General features: G+C 44.4%; 1 protein-coding gene across 2 annotated transcripts; it reads left to right on the top strand.

Moving 5' to 3' along the window:
• The first annotated feature begins 1,049 nt into the window (after positions 1–1,049).
• On the top strand, positions 1,050–21,076 carry LOC140249491 (lutropin-choriogonadotropic hormone receptor). 2 transcript variants are annotated; one of them, XM_072331188.1, is made up of 12 exons: positions 1,254–1,300; positions 7,732–7,803; positions 8,226–8,307; positions 10,602–10,676; positions 12,420–12,494; positions 13,021–13,095; positions 13,185–13,262; positions 14,786–14,854; positions 15,342–15,416; positions 16,409–16,594; positions 17,801–17,881; positions 19,801–21,076. In XM_072331188.1, exons 3-12 carry the CDS (start codon positions 8,288–8,290, stop codon positions 21,053–21,055), a joined length of 1,989 nt encoding a protein of 662 aa, XP_072187289.1. In that variant the 5' UTR covers positions 1,254–1,300; positions 7,732–7,803; positions 8,226–8,287; the 3' UTR covers positions 21,056–21,076. The 2 variants fall into 2 exon arrangements, with proteins under 2 accessions (XP_072187288.1, XP_072187289.1); XM_072331187.1 differs by lacking the exon at positions 8,226–8,307 and having other exon boundaries at positions 1,050–1,300.
• Positions 21,077–21,707: the final 631 nt, after the last annotated feature.

Here is a 21,707-nt window from a genome sequence, read left to right on the forward strand (position 1 = left end):
AGAAGCTCTCCAAGAAGTGCAGTGCAGTCCCTGGCTGTGCAGCGGTAACATCCAGCACATCCTTTAGCCCCTGAGACTTCACTGCTGAGCTCCTTCTTCAGTACCGCCACAATAAAGATGGTTCCCTGAGCTGTAGGATATTCGTGCTGCCATTTGTTAGGGCCATACAGCCACACAGGAACACAGGTGTATAACTGCATACATTGTTGCAGAGCCATATAAGGTTCGTTCCCATATGAACTTCACGAACCACTTGGATGTGGCACTGAGGCCTGTGGGTTAGCGGGCACGGAGGGAATGAGTTGGTGCTTGGACACAATGATCTTACAGGCCTTTTCCAGCCATAATGATTCTATGATCCTGTGCTGCTGTGCCTGTGCATGTGACTTTATATTAGCACCATGTGCACATGTGCCTGAATTTATGTTTAAAAACAGCTCCATTTTGGATAGATACCCCATCACACTTGTGCTGCAGCCCCTTTTCTGGACATGTTCCAGGGCCTTGATACCTTCCCTGTAGTGCAGGGCCCAACACTGAACACAGTACTGAGATGCAGCCTCACCAGTGCCAAGTACGGAGGTTTGAACACCTCCCTGTTCCTGCTCCTGCTGGCAGTACTGTTTCTGATACAAGCCAGGATGCCACCAGCCCTCTTGCCCAGGTGGCTCATGTTCAGCCAGCTGTCAGCTAACACCTCCAGATCCTTTTCCTCCGTGCAGCTTTCCAGCCATTCTGCCCCAAGCCTATAGTGACGCAGGGGGTTGTGATAACAGTGCAGGACTCAGCCCATGGCCTTAGAGAAGCTCATAACGTTACCCTCAGCCCAGCGATCCAGCCTACCCACATCCCTCTGTAGGGCCTCCCTACCCCCAGGCAGATCGACGCACCCAACTTGGTGCCACCGCAAGCTTATCGAGTCCCGCAGCACGAGGTACCTCCCTCTGATCCCTCACCAGGCAAACGCCTCTCGCTGGCCAGAATTGCCAGCATCACTTCTGCACACACCCCCCAAGAGAGAGGACCGCGGAATCCCCCAGCGCAGATCCGGCTGGGCCGGGCGGCGGGGTGCGAGCACGCCCCGGGGCGGGGCGGGAGGAACGGGGCGCATGCCGCGGCCGCGGCCGGCAGAGCGAGGCGCGGTGCTGCCGGCAATGCTGCCCCCGCTGCTGCCGCTGCTGCTGCCCGCGCTGCTGCCCGGCGCGGGGGGCGGCCGCTGCCCGCAACGCTGCGCCTGCACCCAGCCCGCCCTGCGCTGCCCGACGCCGCCGCCGGGGGCGCGCCCCGCGCCCGCCCGTGCGTAAGTACCGCGGGGTCCATCCGGGGGGTGTCCCGTGGGGAACGTGTGGCAGCCGCGTGCCCGGACCGGTGCGGGGTCGGGGGTGGCAAGAAACGGTGCGGCTGCGGTTGGCTGAACTTTCTGTGTTCTCCTGCTGGGTCGCGAGGCAAAGGCACTTTGCGCATCCCGTAACAGCTCCGTGCGGCGACCCGAGTAACTTTGTATGAACGGCATTGAACGCTCAATATCAGCTCTGTTGTCTTTTCTGTCTCTCGCCAACCCGCCTGACTTCTCGCTCGCCTTCTCCTTATGCAACCCAGAGCCCTCTGAGCTGAAGAGGTTCCATCCCCTGACTGTGCCCCTGTCCCACTTGCAGCTCCTGGTCTTCCCAGAAGTGCTCCTCGCACCTTTGGGAGGCCCAAGCCGGTGATGGGCTGGGGGCTGATTAGTCTCTGTAAGTCGGTCCCACTCTGACTGATGCTCCTCTGGGAATGAGGGTTGGATTTCACCCAAAGGGAGTCATGGGGATTCCCTCACTCCATGCCAGCTCCCCACTTGGCGGAGCACAGCCAGTACATGATACGTATCAGAGCATTGTGGTGCAGCATACAAGTTGGGTTGCAGCATTATCTGAACAACCCCAGCGTCAAAACATGACATTAGGGGAGCAGCAGTTAAGCAAGTGATCCCAGAAGCAGCAGCTGTGCTATCTGCGCGGTAACTGAGCGACATTTCTCTTATTATGCCCTGTTCAGAAACAAAGCTGATGTTTTCCATTTTCATGCAATTTGTTTGTAAATTTGCCTTGCTCTTGAAATTCCCCAGGGATGATACCATCCCCGCTCTGCTCATTCCTTTACTCCCCAGCTTGTGAATTGATTCGCGCAAGAAACACCAAGCTGTGTTAGTTCAGAGCCACGTGAATAGTTCCCTGCAACAACTCTGTCCTCAGCTTGTCCCTCCATTACCGTGGTGTCACAGGAAGCTCAGCCCATGGGAACTGGAGGTATCCTCCATATTGACTGCAACAAAGTCCATTTCAGCCCCAGTGCAGGTAACACATGCAGAGCTGGTAGGGGATGGGTCCCACGCAGCACCGTACAGGGAGGAGAGGCATTGCAGAGCTCTAACACTTCATTAGGATGCTGTATCATGTCATGGCCCAGAGAGGTTATCAGCAGCTCCAAACTGGGGTTGCTCTTCCGCTTTCTTTTTTGGTGTATTCTTCCTTCTTTTTTCTGTCTACTGCTCCAAAAAGAATCCACATCCCCACCTCCGTGAACAGGTTGAGACAGATAACAGTCTTAAGGCCTCTTATTAGTTATATTTTACTCAGATCAGCAGGGTAGGTGATAGGTGAGGAAAAGAGAAGGGTTTTCCTCTTTAACCTTTGCTATAACAGCTTTGTAGCTGCTTGCAGAGTCCAGCTGCGAGGCTGACTGCAGAAACCTGCCACACAGTCAGATAAGAGTTCAACCGAGATTTTGATCCCTGCAGCATCCTCTAAAAGTCAATATTATACCCAGATATCAGACCAAAATCCCTCACTCTTTCAATCTGCCGTTGCACCGATACGTCCATCTTTTGGAAATGCCCTCATACATCCAGAAGGGCCTGGTTTGGGTGCAGAGCTCTCTGCTGGGAGCTGTATATCTTCCATTTCATCTGCTCAAGAGATGCATGGACACCAAACAGGATGTGGTGCCATAGGGCAGCACAGGGAGCTGTAGTCCCTATCCCCCAAATGTCCACAGACCAGCAAGCATTTGTTGTACCGTTACAAAACTGTAATAATAAACACAGTCTCCAACCTTACACATGGACATGTATTCTGGTCCTTGCTTTAGTTCCCACTGCACCTCTTTTGCTTTCCCTTCATCTCTTATTTTCATCCTAGTGTCTTCTTACCCACTTGGGTGTTGGTTTTCCCTCTCTCCTACCCTTTTGTGATACAACCCATCACAGAATCACGCAGTCGTTTAGATTGGAAGCCTTTCCCAGCTTTCTCATTGCGTTGCCTCCAACTTTTCACACTGTATCAATCTCTCTTCAGCTCTCTTCTCCCCCTGCACAGCTCTGTGGATGGGAGAAGAAGCCTTACAAGGTTACTTGGGTCACATTTGTACCTGGGTGCACCAGAGGAGTCGTGGTGTATCGTAGCCTCATAGATTGGTAGGGGTTGGGAGGAGCCTTAAAGATCATCCTTTTCCAAGCGTAGCACTTGCAAATACTTGCAATAATTCTTTTGTGGGGGAAAAAAAAAAACCCACAGTGATTCAGACTGCTCCAATGTGGTGCCTGGGGTGCCCAACCTCCTGATATCGGTCCCACTGTGTCGTGCAAAGTAGACCTCAGAGAAGTTGTGCTTCATACACAGACTTTGATTCATTTAATGGAGAAGCACCCAACTCCACCTGTACCATAACAGGTGTTGGATCCCTAATTCCTTTCTGCTCCTTCGAAAGCCTCCTTTTATAGTGAGGTTCACCTGGCTGCGTAGCCTGCATGCAGAGCTTCTGAGTTACAGTGAGCAGTGAGTGCCAGGCACCCAACCCAAAGCTCTGGGCCAAGAGCTCAGCAAGTGGACACATCTGTCATGTCTTCACTGGGGCATATCTGGCTTTGTAGGGACTGACACTGAAATAAGGTGTCACTCTTCATCACCTGAATGTACTCTTTGGCTGTTTGTGAGGTACATGCAGCATCTTAGCTCCCATTGCAGGTAGATAATGCCTGGTCTACAGGGCTTTAATAATCAGCATCCATACTTTACATCACCCCCAGAAGCTTATAAAAGTCCTGGGAAAATGGTGAGTTTTCAGTCTTATTTTCAATAAATACTCTCAATTCTTCTGAGTTAAGATCAAGGACACCGCAGAATAAAACGCCTGCTGCCCAGCAAATATCCACCTTGCCCATCCACCTCCTTGGCATTAGAAATATGGATAACCCTATGTGCCTGCATGCCACATGGTGCTTGGACACATGCATTTAGCCTGGCAATGTCATGCCTAGCTGCCCAGAAAACCCAGTGCGAGGCACTGCTCAGTGCCTAGCAGGCTGCCTGGCTCCCTCGCCTGGATACCAAGGATAAAACGCCCCATGGTTATCTGAAGTCACAGTATTGCCAGCTATTGAATGCAGTGAGCAAGAACCAGTGAATTACTGTGTATTAAACATGAAAGAAACTGACCGGCTTTTCTTACAAGTACAAAAGTTCTCATCTTTTAACTAACAGGACTCTTTCAAACTGGTGCTGGTAACACGTATTAAAAGGGATGCAGTCCTCCTTTCAAAGGCCATACAAGTCAGTTGGTAGCATGAGAAAGCTGCAGGTATGACAGCTTTATAAAACCCAGTTTGTTCTTTCTGCCAGCTCTGACGGATGAATCGCTGGTCACATCTGAGCATCCAACTCTGAGCGCTATCCAAAATAAATCGATATATAATTCCTGCCAGCATCTGCTTGAGTTTCATTCTGTGCTACCAACATCAGTCATGCCCAACAGCAGAGGCCCAGCAGAGGCCTTGCTTTACTCTGGGCTTCAGGCAGAATTAAGCCTGCACCAAACAGCCAAATTCTGCTAACCTAAATGTTTATACATACACACAGCTGGATTTTGCTCAGCAGCTAAAGGATCTTCTCCAGAATGTCTGGGGTATGAAAAGAGCTACCTAAATGAATTTGTTTCCCTTCACGCAGGCAGGGTTTGAGATGCAAGCTGCAAAGCTAAAGCAGAAAAGAATAGGTTGAAAGCATTTTTCACCTTTTTGTGAATGGGGAATCTTTGTTGATGCAGAACACTCTCTGTGTGCTCCATCACTGTTTCAAGGATTAAGAGCAAAGTCCAAATTGCCTTTTTCCTTTGTGCTTGCTGTTCTGTGAGATGCTTAATGAGTCAAGGTAATACCAATGCAGATGAGTTCACGGTTTCAGCTATCAAGGTGAACTTGCAAGAATTCAGAAGAGAATTAAATATAAACACAGAATGGATTAAGTGCTTTCATGCGGTTTAACAACAGTACCTATCGAAGTGCTGGTTCATCTCACCTTGAATTCAACCCATCAGTGCGGTGGCAAAGCCAGCAGCACTGTCCCATAGGCTTTCTGCATGCAGGGGGGACAGGCTCTGTGGGTTTTATTTGGCCTTTTTTGTGTGTGCGTGCAGACACTGTCATAAATAGGTATGTTCTGTTTTCCAAGCAGCCCAAGCTGATGGTACAGCTCTGAAGAGGTCCTGGCTGCCACAGCTGCAATTTCTCAGCTCCTACTTTATGCTCCTTCCCACAGGTACTTTCCTGCTGGCTCAGCCTGTCGATCCCTAATGCAGGATTCTCTGCACATCTCTGTCCCCTCAGGGCAAATAACATGTGCTCACACACATCACAATATGCCAGCATCTGTCTAGGGACAGGTGGAGCCCAATCCCAGTGGCGTCAAAAACATCCATATTCTTATGACACCCCTATAAGGTAGGGAAGCACTGTTTCCCTACCTGTTTTAATGGCAGGAAATCAGGGTGCAAAGAAAATAAGTGACTTGCTAAAGATTATGTTATATTGCAGCAAGGAATCGGTACCAGTCTCCATAATACATCTAGACTGATTTAACATTACATACACGTGACAGCTTGCCACGATAGCATGTAAATCCTAAGATGGATTGGGTTGGAAGGGACCTCAAGGATCATCAAGTTCCAACCCCCTGTTGCAGGCAGGGTTGCCAGCCACTAGATCAAGTACTAGGTCAGATTGCCCAGGAAACCATCCAACCCAGCCTTAAACACCTCCAGGGTCTGGGCATCCTCAGCCTCTCCGGTCAGCCTGTTCCAGCACCTCACTTCTCTCAGTGAAAAATGTCTCACTGACATCTAATCTAAATCTCCCTTCCTTTAGGATAGAATCTACACATGTAAAAGAGTTGATTTCTCTCCTGTTTATAATCTCCCATAAAATACTGGAAGGCTGTAACAGTCTTCACATAGCCTACTCTTCTCTAGGCTGAGCAAACCCAGCTTTCTCAGCACGCCTCCATAGAAGATGTGCTCAAGCCTTCTGAGCATCTTTGTGGATGCTCCTTTGGATTCTCTCAAGCAGCTCCACATCCTTCCAAGGCTGGGCACCCCAGACTTGAATGCAGTACTCCAGATGGGGCCTCACAAGGGCAGAGCAGAGATATCTGCTCACCTCTTTGTCCCTGCTGCCACTCTTCCGTATACATATCTGAGATTACTCTGATCCAAGCACAAAGCCTTGCACTTTACTATTTCAAACCTCATCAGATTGAGAAGGACCCACCTTTTGAGTTTATCAAGGTCCCTGTGGATGACATCCCTTCCTTCTGCACCAGGCAGCTTGGTGTCATCAGCAAACTTGCTGAGGGTGCACTCAATCCCATCATTTATGTCACTGATCAAGATGTTAAAGAGTGTGGTCCCAAGATGGACCTCTGGAGGACTATGCTCATCACCGATCTCCACCTGGACATAGAGCCATTGACCACAACCCTCTGGCTGCAATCTTTCAACCAATTCCTTATCCACCAAATTGTCCAGTAAAGTTCTTAAACATTTTAAATTGTCTTTATGCAAAGGGTTATAACAACAACAACAAATAGGTTTTATGAATAACAAGGGAACAACCTTGACAGCATGTTTTTAAGGGTGGGAAGCAGATGTCTCTGTCTAGCTATCTGTAATTTAAAAAGCAAAAGAGAGCAATTATCTGTTTGCACAGAGATAACGTCCTGAAGTATGTCAAATATTTTCCTGTGGCTATTATCAGGGAGAGCATGGCCATGGCTGTACGAATTGGCACCATAGTTCAGATGCAGAGCAGGATGGTAAGATGCAGATCTGTCTCCCACAGGACCATTAACATCTCCGTGAGAGTAATTAAAGAATTAAAAAGGGAAACGCACACTTGCTTTTAATCGGCAAATTTGTCTGCTGCAATTTAATATAAATAAAACATCAGGCCAAACTTAGATCTCCTCTAGCACTTGCAGCACATAGCCTGGAACTGGCTGGGAATGCCAGTGCCACAGCATGATACCACAGCTGTACTACTGAGGAAGAGCAGAGCCCAGAGATGGAAACAAACGTTGTTGCATAGCCTTATGCGAAAGCCACTTATTCCAAAGGAAATATCCTTAAATAACCTATAGCTTCTCTTGACTGTGAATATAGCAGCCCATTTATCAGGCTATACATTTACTTAATCGCTTATGATTATTATCGATTCAACGATATTAATCTCAAATCTGTGCTATTCAAGAACTGATCCAATAGCCCTCACATTTGTTTCATTAGGATCAATGGTTGAAGGGTCAGGCCCCAGATGTACAAAGACCTGCAGGCAAGATAAAGGGGCCTGATGCTTTGTTCTCTAAAGGCTGTAAACAGGGAAATCACATGCCTTAAAACCTTCTCCTCCTTCTGCTTTTCTCTCAGGTCATTCACTCACCTCCCTGTGAAAGTGATCCCATCACATGCATTCGAAGGACTTCGAGATGCCTTCATCATGTAAGTAGGCAACATTTTCCATTGAGTTTTTATAACATCTTGCTCGAAGTTTTAGCTAAAGTCTCTATTTACATTATTGTAAAATAAAATGTTGCTAAAAAAATACATTCATGGGATAGAAAAAAGCTGGCCGCGCACCCTAGGAAAGGATAAGCTTTTCTTATAAACCAGTCATCTCTCACTAACAGACTTTAAAACGTGATTTGAGAAGGCGCTGCTTTTTGACAGGGGTTTAACAGGTCATGTAATGAAACATTAATCACATTGGAGAGAACTGGAGACAGCCTGATAACCCGTGATAGGCATTTTTGACTGGCAAAGAAGGTAGAAAGCTATCTTAAAATGTTATCTCTGCAATGATAGCTGTGGCATTCTGTAGTACTCAAATAAGACTCTTCTTTTTTTTGCTGTTTTGTACCAAGAGGTAAGCATGGAAGAGGATCTGTAGGACTGAACCCTTACTTGGCTATTACCATTTACAAGCATGGCAACTTTCTACATCAGGTTGGCATTGCTTTTCCTTGCTTAACTTTGCATCTGTTTTATAGCAAGGGCTCAACCAGAAGGGTGGGCTGATGACACACCTGTGCAATTCAGAAGCAATCCTCCCAGTAACTAAAAGCAGCAGCACAGATAATGCCATTTACTGTTCTAGGTGCATATCTTAGACTTATCTGCTTCATCTATAAAATCAATAGTACATCGGATATTAAAATACACATTACAGAATCACCAGGATTGGAAAAGAACTACAAGATCATCCAGTCCAATCATCCACCCATCACCAATAGTTCTCACTAAACCATGTTCCTCAACACAACATCCAAACGTTCCTTGAACACCTCCAGGGTCGGTGACTCCACCACCTCCCTGGGCAGCCCATTCCAGTTGCCTGACCACTTTTTCAGAGCAGTAGTATTTCCTAATGTCCAGCCTGAACCTCCCCTGGCACAGCTTGAAGCCATTCCCTCTAGTCCTATCACTAGTTAATTAGATGTTACAACCTCTATTTTCCAGGAGACAAAAAGAGAATATAGGAAACCCTTTCACATTGCATTCATGAAGACAAAGAATTGAAGGATTAGCGTTTTTAGATGGGAGATCAACTTAAATCCAATGAGTGTCTCCTACCTATATGATTTGCTGCTAATTTTTCCTGAACTGTATGCATAACCCATTCTTCAAAGAGGCTGTTTTCTTCACTTTTTTCTCTTATGGAAGAGAATTGACTTCTTTGTATCCTTTTAATACATCTCTCCAAATTAACAGCACAGAAATCAATGTGTTTGTCTCACATAAATCTATAGAGAACTACATAGGTTTATTGAGATTCAGCGTTACTTTGAAAAACTCATATTTTTAAACTGATAATCTTTAAATCATCAATTTGGCAACTCATCACCAACTGCTAATCAAATGATAAATTAGTGTCACAGTCATAACTCTTTTAGACACATATAAACGGAAAGCCTGCAAAGAGTAGGGAGGATCTCAGGGGAAAACCATGAGATCTGGAGTCTCACAATTCAGACCTTGGACCTGAAAGCCTTCTATTACAAGTCTGACAAAGTAGCCCCTGATCCAACCCAGTGCTAAGCCCTGAGCCTCTTCGGACCAGGCCATCAAGAGGCCACTTGATCTGCATCCATCTTTTATTAATGAACAACCATTGCACTATCAAAAAAAAACAAAACAAAAAACTATCTCACCAAATTCTGATGATGGAGAAAATGATGAGTATTTTTGTAGGAAATATACCAAATGTATAGTTTTTGGTAGGTGTTCCCCTTTGCCACTTCGAGTTAAAAAAGGACATCGTGGTCTAAGGGGTTTTATATTGACATCCATAGGAACTGTTTTCTTGTAATCACACCTCAGATAAGATAACTTCCAGAACTGCGACAATAGAGACTCCAATACTACAGACATGTTCCAGTTGTTTAGAAAAAGTACTTTTGCTTTGCTGACAGGGTATAATCTTCAGTATAGTTTCTGTGCTGTTCCAGTCAATTCTGTCAAGAGAAAATGCTGTTCTGAAGACCTTTCCCCTCTACATGCATTAATCTATACTATTTGCTTTCAGGAGCCAATTTTGTGACACTCTTTGAAACTTAATCTAGCAGGCCTTTGGCAGGCATCACCAAAGTGATTTTTTTTCCCCTCTGTAGGCAACGTTCTTAACTGTATGTGCAGAATAGGAGCATCGGTATGTGAAAAATCATGTAATGCCTATGAAAACAGTCACGTTGATCTGTGTAATGATGGAAAAGAGCCACTTCCATAAGTTTCCATGATGTAATGAAAACAGCATTTAAATCCAACAATTATTCATAATGCGCACTGAGTGCATATTTGTCTGTACATATGCACATTAGACGACTGTTACTGTAAATTTATGTTCACAGGGATTCATACAGTTACTACCTACATCCTTGTCCACACAAACAAACGTACTAAGTGGGACCAAAAGGCTCATAAACTTGAGCTGACTCTGCATTCATCCAGCCCTCAGTCACTTCCTTATCTACAATTTACTGAGGAAGTAGAGATTGTCTGCTCTGGACATCCTTGCTCCAGATGGTTGCCATACCCTTTTCCCAAGGCAGCAAAACACTGCTCTCTCTTGAACCCTACTGGCTCAGGATTTCAGAGTTTGAAGGCAAGGCAAGGACACTGCTGCACAACAAAAACTGATTGGAGGCTTAAATAGCCACATATAAAAGAAGCAAATGTAAGTAGAAACTTGGTTTCTGATACCTCCTCCGTTAATGTATTGCCTTGTGTCTTTTTCATTACAGTGAAATCTCTCAGAGTGACTCCCTAGAGAGAATAGAAGCAAGCGCGTTCGACAGCCTTCCCTCTTTGTCGGAAATGTAAGCCGTGGTGGAAAAAAGGCATCCACCTTGTGATTTAGGATCATCAAGGAGCAGCCGACAGAAGAGTATCCCCAGGCCAAATCTTCTAATGTTACTTTGATTGGCTTTGGATGAGATCTGTGCTAACGCTTCTGTCCAAAGTGCTCTATGAAGTAACGAGCTCTGCGTAGGCTCTAGCCTTGGAGATCTGAATCATGCAAAGACTTCTATATATATGAAGCCCAGTTCCTTTCAGTACCTCAGAGACAAGATTGGAGCTCTGTGTTTACTTCTGCCACAGTGCTGAACTTTCTAAGCAGAGAAATCGGTCAATAAGAAAACAAAATCTTCCTTTTTGTAGATGCAGTTTTCAAAACCAAGTGTTTGACAATGTCTGCTTAGCATGCAGCTCTTCTTTCGAACACTGAAATACTACTCAAAGAGAAGATATACTAATTTTAAACTTGACCTACCTAGCACAGGCATCTGAGAGCGCATGTGATTTAAAGCAATTGCTAGGAGAATGCTCTGAAATATTTAGTGAAATTGGGAACTGAACGTTTGATTCAATACCTCCTCACTGCGTTCTTCCCCACAGCGCGATCAGGGGGTGTTTTAACTACAGTGCAACTGAGAGAGGACAAATTCATGGGATTATTTATTTTTTTTCCCCTCTTATGTGAATTCCATCAGAGCAAGATACTTGCTCAGAGAAGCAGCAGACAGATTTGTCCAGCTCTTACTGGGTCAGATTTCCACTAGAATCAGTGGTGGGTATTAGTAAGAAATAGGAGATTAAGCTGATGCATTCACTTACAAATTATGCACAGCTCATCACCTGCCTGTCTGCCAAAACAAGAAAGCTAAGAAAGACTATTACAGAATTGCAAGAGGGTAGCAAGAAAACCTGCTCGAATCTTGAGCACTCTGCAGGTCTCACACTGTGTGAACTTGTCATCTCAATCTGCAGGCAAGGCCACTTTCATTGGAAGAGCAGGTGAAGTGTGTTCAATGCTGCTCCTGGCTTTCAACTCTCCTTGCAAATTCATGTGCTAAATGACCTCACAGCTGCTCAGTTAGGGTTTGCTCACCTTTGGCAGCCTGGAGACTCAGGCTATTAATGCTAATACCTCATTCCAGAGTGTAGATATAGAAGACTTAAGTTACAAAACAGCAGTCAGTGCATTTGGCATCAGGTAAGTAATAAAGTCCTGCATTTCTACCTAGTCCCAAGCTGTATTCATATCCAATGGGGCTCCTCCCAAAACACTTGCCCTAAATTGTATCTCATAACAATCCAGTCCGATAGGTCCCAATACTGGATCAGCCTGAATTTGGTAGGTTATTTGATTGCATGTAGAATGCAAGTAATAAAGCAAAACCTTTCACCTTAGGCTGCTGTAAGCCCAGCATGGATCCCAAAGAAGCAGCAAAGCACCAACCCACACCAATGACCAGGATATCCAAACCAAGGAAACTCAGTGCAGTGGGCCATGCAAACTCAGGAGACTGCTGGGTTTTGTTTTTTTCTTTATCCTGGCTGCTTAACCATTATAACCCTTTATTGTTATTACTGTTATTACCAGTGCATTTGTAGTGCATTTCTAGAAGGTCTGTTCACATCCTGAGAGCCTTCCATTCCATTCCATTCCATTCCATTCCATTCGTGGCAGTTTTCCAGCAAGGTCAACCACCAGACACGCTCATGTCCTTCCAAGTATGTAACAATTATAACACAAGCATATCTTTCCCTCATTACAGATTAATCCTGAACACAAAAAATCTCTTGCACATTGAGGACGGAGCATTCAGAAACCTTCCAAGGCTAAAATATTTGTAAGAAAGCATTTCATTTCTTTTCTGGTTTCTTTTTCCTCTTTCTGTGAAGAAGTGGACAAACCCCAGAAAAAAAGAAGAATTATAAGGAAAAGAAGTTGCTCACACCTTGCAGCACACCAGAAGTTTTATACATCATGTAAAATAGCCTTAATATGCAGCTTACCAGCAGAAAGATCTTTTAAAAGGCGAGGAAATAAACTAACACAAGGCAGAGCAGCAACGGACAAAACAATGGCAAAGTCTGCTAATGAGCTCTGTTAAGTGCTTACTAGAGTAAAACTTCCATTTTGATGAGATACAGAAGGGGTAACTAAGACATCTTCTGTACCCTTAATGCGGATATATGTTGCTGCTTGAGAACGCTACATGTGGTTTCCACAGATCTTAAGAGCACAGTTAGAATTACCTGAAAAATATGTTTACTGTTCATTTTAACACACTGTTAAATTCATACCTTTGGGGTTGGCCTCTCCTTGCAGTCAGCCTAGTAACCTTTCCTCCTGTAAACTGTGCTTTCCTCCAGGAGCATCTGTAACACTGGAATAATAGAGTTCCCAGACTTGACGCAGATCTTCTCCTCAGAAGCTCATTTTATTTTGTAAGTGAAGCCCTACCCCCACCCGGCTGTGATTCATCCCATCTTGCTCCTGTACCTCTGACAGGTAACTTCTTTTCCCCCACCCAAAGGGAGCTGTGTGACAACTTGCGTATGACAACCATACCTCAAAATGCCTTCCGGGGCATGAGCAACGAATCGCTGACACTGTGAGTAAAGAACTCCCAGCTCCTTTGGTGAGGGTCATGCTGCCATCCCAGGAGAGTAGCCCTGCTTTGAAAAGAATCTTGTAATTAAGCCCCACATGTCTGTATTGTCTCTATACTAAGACTTCCCTTCTAGCATGCTACAGCTGCCTGTGAGATGAGTGGGTTTAATGCCAGGTGAGATGCTCCACCCAAGGAGGGCCAGAATCATGGAAGGTTGGAAAAGGCCTCCGAGATCATCCAGTCCAGCTGCCTACCTACCACCACTAAACCATGTCCCTTAGTATCACATCAACACCTTTCTCCAACACTTCCATAGATGGCAGCAATAACCCCATCCCTGGCCTCACAAACACGGCTCTGCAAGCACATAAAGCCAACCCTGGCAGATCAGGATGTTATTTAAGAAGCACACACCCAGAGAGCCTTGTCTTGGGACAAGCGTGTGCCCAAACTGCTGTGCAACACTCCATGAATATTCATGCCTACAAATAAGCTCTGCTTTGCATGAGCAAGTACTGCAGCTGACTGGGTTAGGGCCTTCATATCTTCAACACAGATTACGTTCATTCAGAAACTGATGGGGAAGCTGTACATAAATATGACCGAAAACAATGACCACATGGTGTTAAAGGGGAGCGATGGCTTAGCTTACAGCATCATTTCATCTTATGGGCCTCTTTCCTACCAACCCATTCACAAAATAACTTCAGCAAAACTATGATTCTCTGAATGGTACAAAAAAAAATAATGAACGTGCCAGAAATGTTTTACTGTATTCCTCAGCTATTAAATGGAAAAGGAGCCTGACTCACAGTCAGGAAACAACCAACAACAGCTTTTCTCCTATCCTTCTGTGATGGGAGAGAAAAGAACTACCTTATCAGCAGCTTCCTAATTGCAGAGCTACACTGTAACTCCACTCCATGGAATCAACTGCAATTAGCTGAAATAATTTGAATTGTTGCAGCAAGGTTTGGTGAAACACAAGTAATTTGTGAGGGCATAAATTCAGCCCCATGCTAATACTTCGTATTTCAAATAGCTAATTCAGGCTGTTCATGCTTCATGAGGATGGGGAATCGATACTAAATGGGGCTGTGTTCTTTAAGGAGATCGCTAACTTCAGCGACAGAACTACGCTTCTGTGAGCCTTGCACCAGTACACGCTTAAACCACAAAATCCAGCTCTTCTATAGGTTGTTGTCCTGGTGCCAAGGCCCTACTTGAAATCATGCCTTGTTTCTGGGTCTCATCCCAAAGTGGGCACAGAGCTCCACGTAGCAAGGAGAATCTGCGCATAAGAAGATGATTTCTTGAACAGCCAAACAGTAAGGTGCTTAGGGAATTTAAGCTTCAATTTCATGATCATTTCTGAGCTAATGTCAGCTATACTATAGGTATCTGTATTCTTTAGAAGCCAGACAATACTATAATTGAGTACAGCATTAAGATTTAAAACTAGTAGTAAAATAACAATCCCATCTTTTCTTGATTTTTCCTTATGCATTTTTGTTAATCCTCAGCAAACTCTATAAAAATGGATTTGAAGACATCCACAGCCACGCCTTCAATGGAACCAAGCTAAACCAATTGTGAGTACACTGTGTAGAACCATAGACAAGATGAGGTTGGAAGAGACCTCAGGGATCATCTGGTCCAACCTTTCATGGTAAAAGTAAGGCCCAGATAATACACTCCTAAAGTCAGCAGCAGGTTGAATAGCTTGAACATTTAGAGTGCATTTTACATTTGGATATATCAATAGTTTCTAAATCAACTGTGCATGCTCTGGGCCTAGCCCTGTGGTTTGCTGGATTTCTGTACACGGGTCCTGCTGCAAAGGAACCAGAGTTGCTCTTTCCTTGTTTAAATCAGAAGAAACTGGAAACAATCAGAATTAAGAGTAGATGTTAGCAGCCTGATGGCATCAATGGAGGAAGGAGTGGCATAAGAAATACAAGCCATCTCAGACCAGATGCTGGAACAATCTCACTGCAATGGGAGGAAGCTTGGGTGGAGATAGATTGGAAGAAGGTATTTCAAGAGGTAGATGTAAAAACTTGATGTTTGACCCCACAGGATTCTGAAGGACAACAAAAACCTCAGGCGGATACACAACGATGCCCTGAGAGGGGCCACCGGGCCAGATGTCCTGTAAGTATCAAACCACTCCTTACCTGGTTTTGTAGATGTCCCGTATGAACTGTGTTATGCCAGTGGGCAGCATGCTTGATCTGTTACCACCTACATGTAAAATGGAAACGTATCAATGAGGCACCATGAAATTGCAGGACAGAAAGCTCAGCCTGCACCATGACTAAACATCAGCCAGTTTGAGCCTCTGCTCCTTAGGTATCTGAGTGGCTTTAGTTGTATTTGTGTCAGATCCTACTGATACTATCTCTGCACTGTATATCCTGGCATTGCAGAGTAAGTTGTATTTTGGTAGGATGAGCATGTTTTTACAATGTACTGCTTTAGAATTTGGTTATGAAAGTGAAGTGGTTGACAGCATGCTATAAGCCAGTGCTGAATAAAACATACCATTGGCATCCTTACACTTCATTCATCAAATACATACTAAGGGCTGCATTGGCTGTAGCTGCACACAATAAAGCCAATGAGTGGCTCTGTAAATAACACTCCATGCCACGCATGCCATTGTATTCCTTTCCCTGGAACTTTTGCATTGTACAGCCTTACTAGCATCACTCACATAATTGCAGCCTTTTCTTTTTCCCCTGTTTAACAGCTAAACTCTGAAACATTTTGTCCCATATGTGGCTTTTCCTAAAGTTACTCTAAGCCAAACTACTGAAGTTGGTCCTGGCAAGAAAAGTGGATTCTATTATGGGCTTTGATTACATATTCATTCAATGCATTAGCTGAAACACCTAGTACAAGCCCCAGCACTGTGGGATTTGATTCCCACCATGCTAAAACCAGCTCCTAGCCTGCCTGGGGCTCCCAGGTTGCAGGGAAGGACTCAGCAGCATCACAGAGTACATCTCCGAGCTGGATACTGGGTGGCTGTGCAGAAGTAGGCCTTCATAAAAAAAGAAATTAGTCACTACAATCTATCTTCATTCCTTAGTGAGGTTTTTATCTGTATGAAAAGATATGAAAGCACTCTTTTGGTTTTTCAGGGACATTTCTTCGACGGCACTGGAGTCCCTGCCTAGCTATGGGCTGGAGGCTATCCAGGTCCTCAACGCAATGTCATCATATTCATTGAAGAGACTGCCACCTCTGGATAAATTCAGCAGCCTGCTGGAAGCTGTTCTGACCTACCCCAGCCACTGCTGTGCTTTTCAAAACCTGAGGACAGAAAAGTAAGTCCAAATGGCACTCTGTTGTATTGCAGGACTTCAGAAACTCCAAAACGGCAGTTCTACTCTGTTCAGCTGGCCTGGCCTTGTTGGGTTGACCTACCCTTCTTTCAGGGGCAAGGAAACTGTGAAAGGCAGCAAGACATCACTCCAAACAACAGATCTCTACTGAATGAATGCAAGTGCTATGATAACCATTTATTAAGCTGAGTATTCTGGCTACCTTTCAGATGATAGTAGACAGTTTCCATCTGTGGATTGTGGAGAACAATCCTGACACACAGAGCACTTCCTATCCACTGATTGGTATGAGTCAGTCCGGGATAGCTGGAGCTGATTGCTCAGCATCTTTTCTTCAACTGTCAGTTGGCTGCAGACACCCAAAGCAACTTCTAATGAGTTTAGTTGAAGCTACAAGGATTCCACACTTCCCACCTGCCACAGATGAAGCCTACAGAAAAGATGTACTAAGCAGCCATTTGTGGAATGCCTCATCAACAGGACTTGCACACCATCACATCAGGACTGTGCTGCAAGGCAGGAACAGAATCCCATCCTTCAGGGTAGAGTAGGTGATGATGATATGCTTTCTCTTCATTTTAGCGTGTGGTTCCTGCTTCTGCAGGAGTAAAAGAAAGATACTACAGTCAAGTAAGAGAGATGGAAGGTAACATTCAGTCCATAAAACTTTCCTTCACTGGACTGAATGTGGGCAGAAAAAAATACACACGCTATAAACACTTTCTGTTGCCATCCCATTATTGATAAGCATTACAGCGGTGCTTAGATTGGCATCTTGAAACCTTTTTTCTTTTGTTATACATAAAGCCTTCTGTAAGTCTACACGTGTCTCATTCTCTTAAGAGTACATAGCATTTAACCCATACCTTTAAAGATTTTGCCAAGTATATGGTCTTGCAATATGTACTTTGCAAATAGCTTTTCTTTCAGCATAAAACACCTATTCCAAACAGCTCAAGTTATTTCACTGTAATGAGTGCATCATAAGCAACTGAGATGAAGGACCACACCACATTGTATAGTTTGTCGTCAGAACATTTTAAGCTTTCCTACCCCTGCTTTTAAAGTCCTGCATCAATATCTGCACCGCATGAGGCCAATTCCAGCTCACCTTACATGCCTGTGAAGATCACTTCCAGAGAAGTGAATCCAGACTGAAACTCAACTTTCTTTTCCTTCTTGTTTCAGGCAAAACTCCTTGCTTTCCATTTTTGACAACTTCTCCAAACAGTGTGAAAGCACAATGAGGAAACCAACTAGTGAAATATTGTAAGTATTGCATATGGAAGCTGCAAATAGCAACGATGGACTCCCCTCTTGCTACTTGTATGCTTTTTCCAAGACAGCACGCCTTCTTTCTTTGTTAATTCAGTCACCCTTACAAACGGCACAGTGGTATTTTCACTATCACTAAACCAACATTTGTGATTTTTATGTACAATAAGGGAGGGGGAGGGAACCAACAAAACAGCAATCCCATATTTAACAAATTTAGGGGGCCTACCTGGAAGGTTTCCAAAGACAAGTGCAGGAGTTTGACTGAATCAAAGAGCTGCCATTGTTAGTATGTTTTGCCTATACATTGAATAATTAGAAGCCTGCACATCATCACCTGTGCTACTAGAAAACAGCACAAAGAGAATCCCTGAGTTAGAAGTTTGGTCAGCCTGTGCAGATTGTGTACCTCTTCTGAGGTATCTTTTCATATCATCTGTAGTTCTGTATGACCTGCATCCAGTGGGACAGTGAAAAAGTCTGATATCAAATCTGATGGGTTGGCAGTGTTGGATATCACAAGCCATGCAAACGTTATTTCATGGATGAGTTGAAGGATTTGCAAATATTCACGTGTCTCCTGCTAAATGGGAGACCTGGGGGCTCCTCTTTAACTATGACACTGAGTCAGATCACCGCAAAGTCTTGAAAAGACAAAATACCAACACATGCAAAACAGCTGAAGTGTGATTGATTCATTGAGATCCAGATGAACACGGGGTCAAGATTCTTAGGCTAAAAGGCTGCAAATTCTAAAGCTTGGGAACCACAACAGGAAACTGGCTGAAAATCCAGAGTTCTTGTTACAAGGAAAGCTTGCACATGGTAGAATGCTTATGCAGCCTCTCAGAAAATCACAGTTGTTTTTAATTAATAAACCAAACGTATTCTCTGCTCTTCCAGTTTAAGCCAGACAAGTAAAAGACATTAGGCAGTTTTCCATGAAAGTAGAGCTAAGACAACAAGATTGGCAAGGTATTTACCTAACAAGAATAGCTGAAAAACAACCCAGCTTTATCTGCCAGTTACAAACCTGCTCCAGAAAGACAGATTAACATACAGCCTTCAGGAACTGCAGAAGGTTAAGCATGTGTTTCAGTTGTCCTAGACCTATGACTTCTGTAAACCACTGTCCTCAATAGGGATGTTTTCCAGGTCTCACATCGAAGACTGAGTGTTTGCCAAACACTCACAGCTGGGATAGCTGTGATATCAGTAGCTATTCTGGCAGGGAACTGGAGAGAACAGCACTTGCTTTTAAAACGTTTCTTTTGTGATAGGTTTATTGACACTTTGATAGGTTTATAGATGACCTGGAGATTAGAGATCACTCTAGAGCACCTAATACATTTATATTTAGACATTTTTCCACTTTAAACTTCATGTATTCCTAGCTATTGTCATACTCTATCTAGTTAATGATGCACGCCTTACTTTGTAATACTGCAATCAAATTTCTCAGCACTTTCCAAGCCACATGTAGTCTCAGACTTTGTTGAGTCTTTCCTAGAGAAAGAAAGGGAGCAGAACTAAAATCCTTCAGTTATTTTAGTTTCTGTAACAATCTGTTAAACCCATATGCATAAAATCTATGATCCATACATTCAAGTGCTACTATGATTTGAACTGCAGTCTACTGGCAGACTAAGAAGGATGGCTCAGTTACAAAGCAGTCAAGATGAAGTGCTTACAAATAGGTAAGCTGGGTGAGAAAACATTTATGTGGATGAAACTACAACCCAAGTTTGCTACCCCAGCAAAAAGCATGCTTACAGGAGCTTTGATGCTTGTAAATGCTCAGTGAAAATGAATACAGAAAATGCTTTAAAACAACTGTCATCTGTTATAGAGCGCAACATGTAACAAATAGCTCATTTCTATGGGTGGTTGGGGGGCTGTTGTTATTTTAATAGCTACAGAGATGCTTCTTTCAACACATCACTGTGGCCGGCAGAAAAGCACACGTACCCACTTGGACCAGCAGAAGAAACCTTTCCTTACAGCTACTCAACTATTTTTGATGAAGATGAAATGACTGGCTTTGACTTTGAGTATGACTTCTGTCAGCCCAAAATACTGACATGCACTCCAGAACCAGATGCCTTTAATCCCTGTGAAGACATCCTAGGATACAGCTTTCTCAGGGTCCTGATCTGGTTCATAAACATCCTTGCCATTGCTGGCAACTTCATTGTGCTCCTCGTCCTCATAACCAGCCACTACAAGCTCACAGTTCCTCGCTTCCTCATGTGCAACCTCTCCTTTGCTGATTTCTGCATGGGGCTTTACTTGCTGCTCATTGCTTCGGTGGACGCTCAGACAAGCGGGCAGTACTACAACCACGCCATAGACTGGCAAACAGGCAGCGGCTGCAGCACTGCTGGTTTTTTCACCGTGTTTGCGAGTGAGCTCTCCGTGTACACACTAACAGTGATCACCATAGAAAGGTGGCATACCATCACCTATGCCATGCAGCTGGACCGAAAGCTACGGCTGCGGCACGCCGTGCCCATCATGCTTGGTGGCTGGGTGTTCTCCATCCTGATAGCGGTGCTGCCGCTGCTGGGGGTCAGCAGCTACATGAAGGTCAGCATCTGTTTGCCCATGGATATTGAAACAGGGCTTTCCCAAGCCTACATATTGCTGATCTTAGTGCTCAACGTCGTAGCCTTCATTGTCATTTGTGCTTGTTACATCAAGATATACATTGCCGTGCAGAACCCTGAGCTGGTAGCTGCCAATAAAGATACTAAGATCGCCAAGAGAATGGCTATACTGATCTTCACGGATTTTACCTGCATGGCCCCCATCTCCTTCTTTGCCATATCTGCTGCCATTAAGGTGCCTCTCATCACCGTGACAAACTCCAAGATTCTGCTGGTTTTATTTTACCCAGTCAACTCCTGCGCAAACCCATTTCTATATGCAATTTTCACTAAAGCATTCCAAAGAGATTTCTTTCTGCTGATGAGCAAACTAGGTTGCTGTAAGAGCCGAGCAGAGCTCTATCGAATGAACTACTTCTCTGCTTACACCTCCAACTGCAAAAATGGCAGCTCAGCCCCAGGCCCCAATAAAGCCTCACAGGCATTGCTGCTTTTGTCAGCTTCACAGAAACTGTGCAAAACAAGACGCTCTACAAAGAAAAGCCAGCCAGAGTGCCCATAGGTGCTGTGCTCTACAGTGCCAGCTACAGTTATTTCCACCAAGCAAGGATTGCTTCATATCATGAACATCTCACGATAAATAAAATCATGAGTCAGTAATTCTTATGCAGCGTTACTGTTTTGAAGTTCAAAGCAATGCCTTCCCTTCTCTTCTCTAGTAACCACTGGCACAGAAGGAGATTAGTAGGTGAATTAGGTGAAATACTTCTTCAGGGAAAATCAAGGGAATCCTGCAGTAGTCAAGGTGCTCTTCAGGTTAATGGGTACTGTGGTGATTACAGATCTGCTTCCCTACAGCTGACACACTGGGGAGTTTAAAGAAAGAAGCCCTAAAGAAGATGCCTCCTATACTTCAACAGAAGTATCCAATTACACAAGCACATACACCTGGTTAAGAGTAGTGTTCACCAAGCAATGGTTTGTAAAGACATCACCACGGAGACTGGACCTGCTGAATCGTTGTTGCTACCAAAGTCACATTAGATCTTACTTGGAGCATACAGGCAATTCATTTAAAAATAGAAAAAAAGTTAACCCACATGCAACCATGTATGACCCAGAAATGGGAAGGAAATGCAATAGCTGCAGAATGCCAAGTGAGCTACATAGTAGTATATTTTGTATATCAGATGCACCCACACTGGCCACCTAAG

Source organism: Excalfactoria chinensis, chromosome 3 (genome assembly GCF_039878825.1).
Source record: "Excalfactoria chinensis isolate bCotChi1 chromosome 3, bCotChi1.hap2, whole genome shotgun sequence".
Classification (NCBI taxonomy): Eukaryota; Metazoa; Chordata; class Aves; order Galliformes; family Phasianidae; genus Excalfactoria; species Excalfactoria chinensis.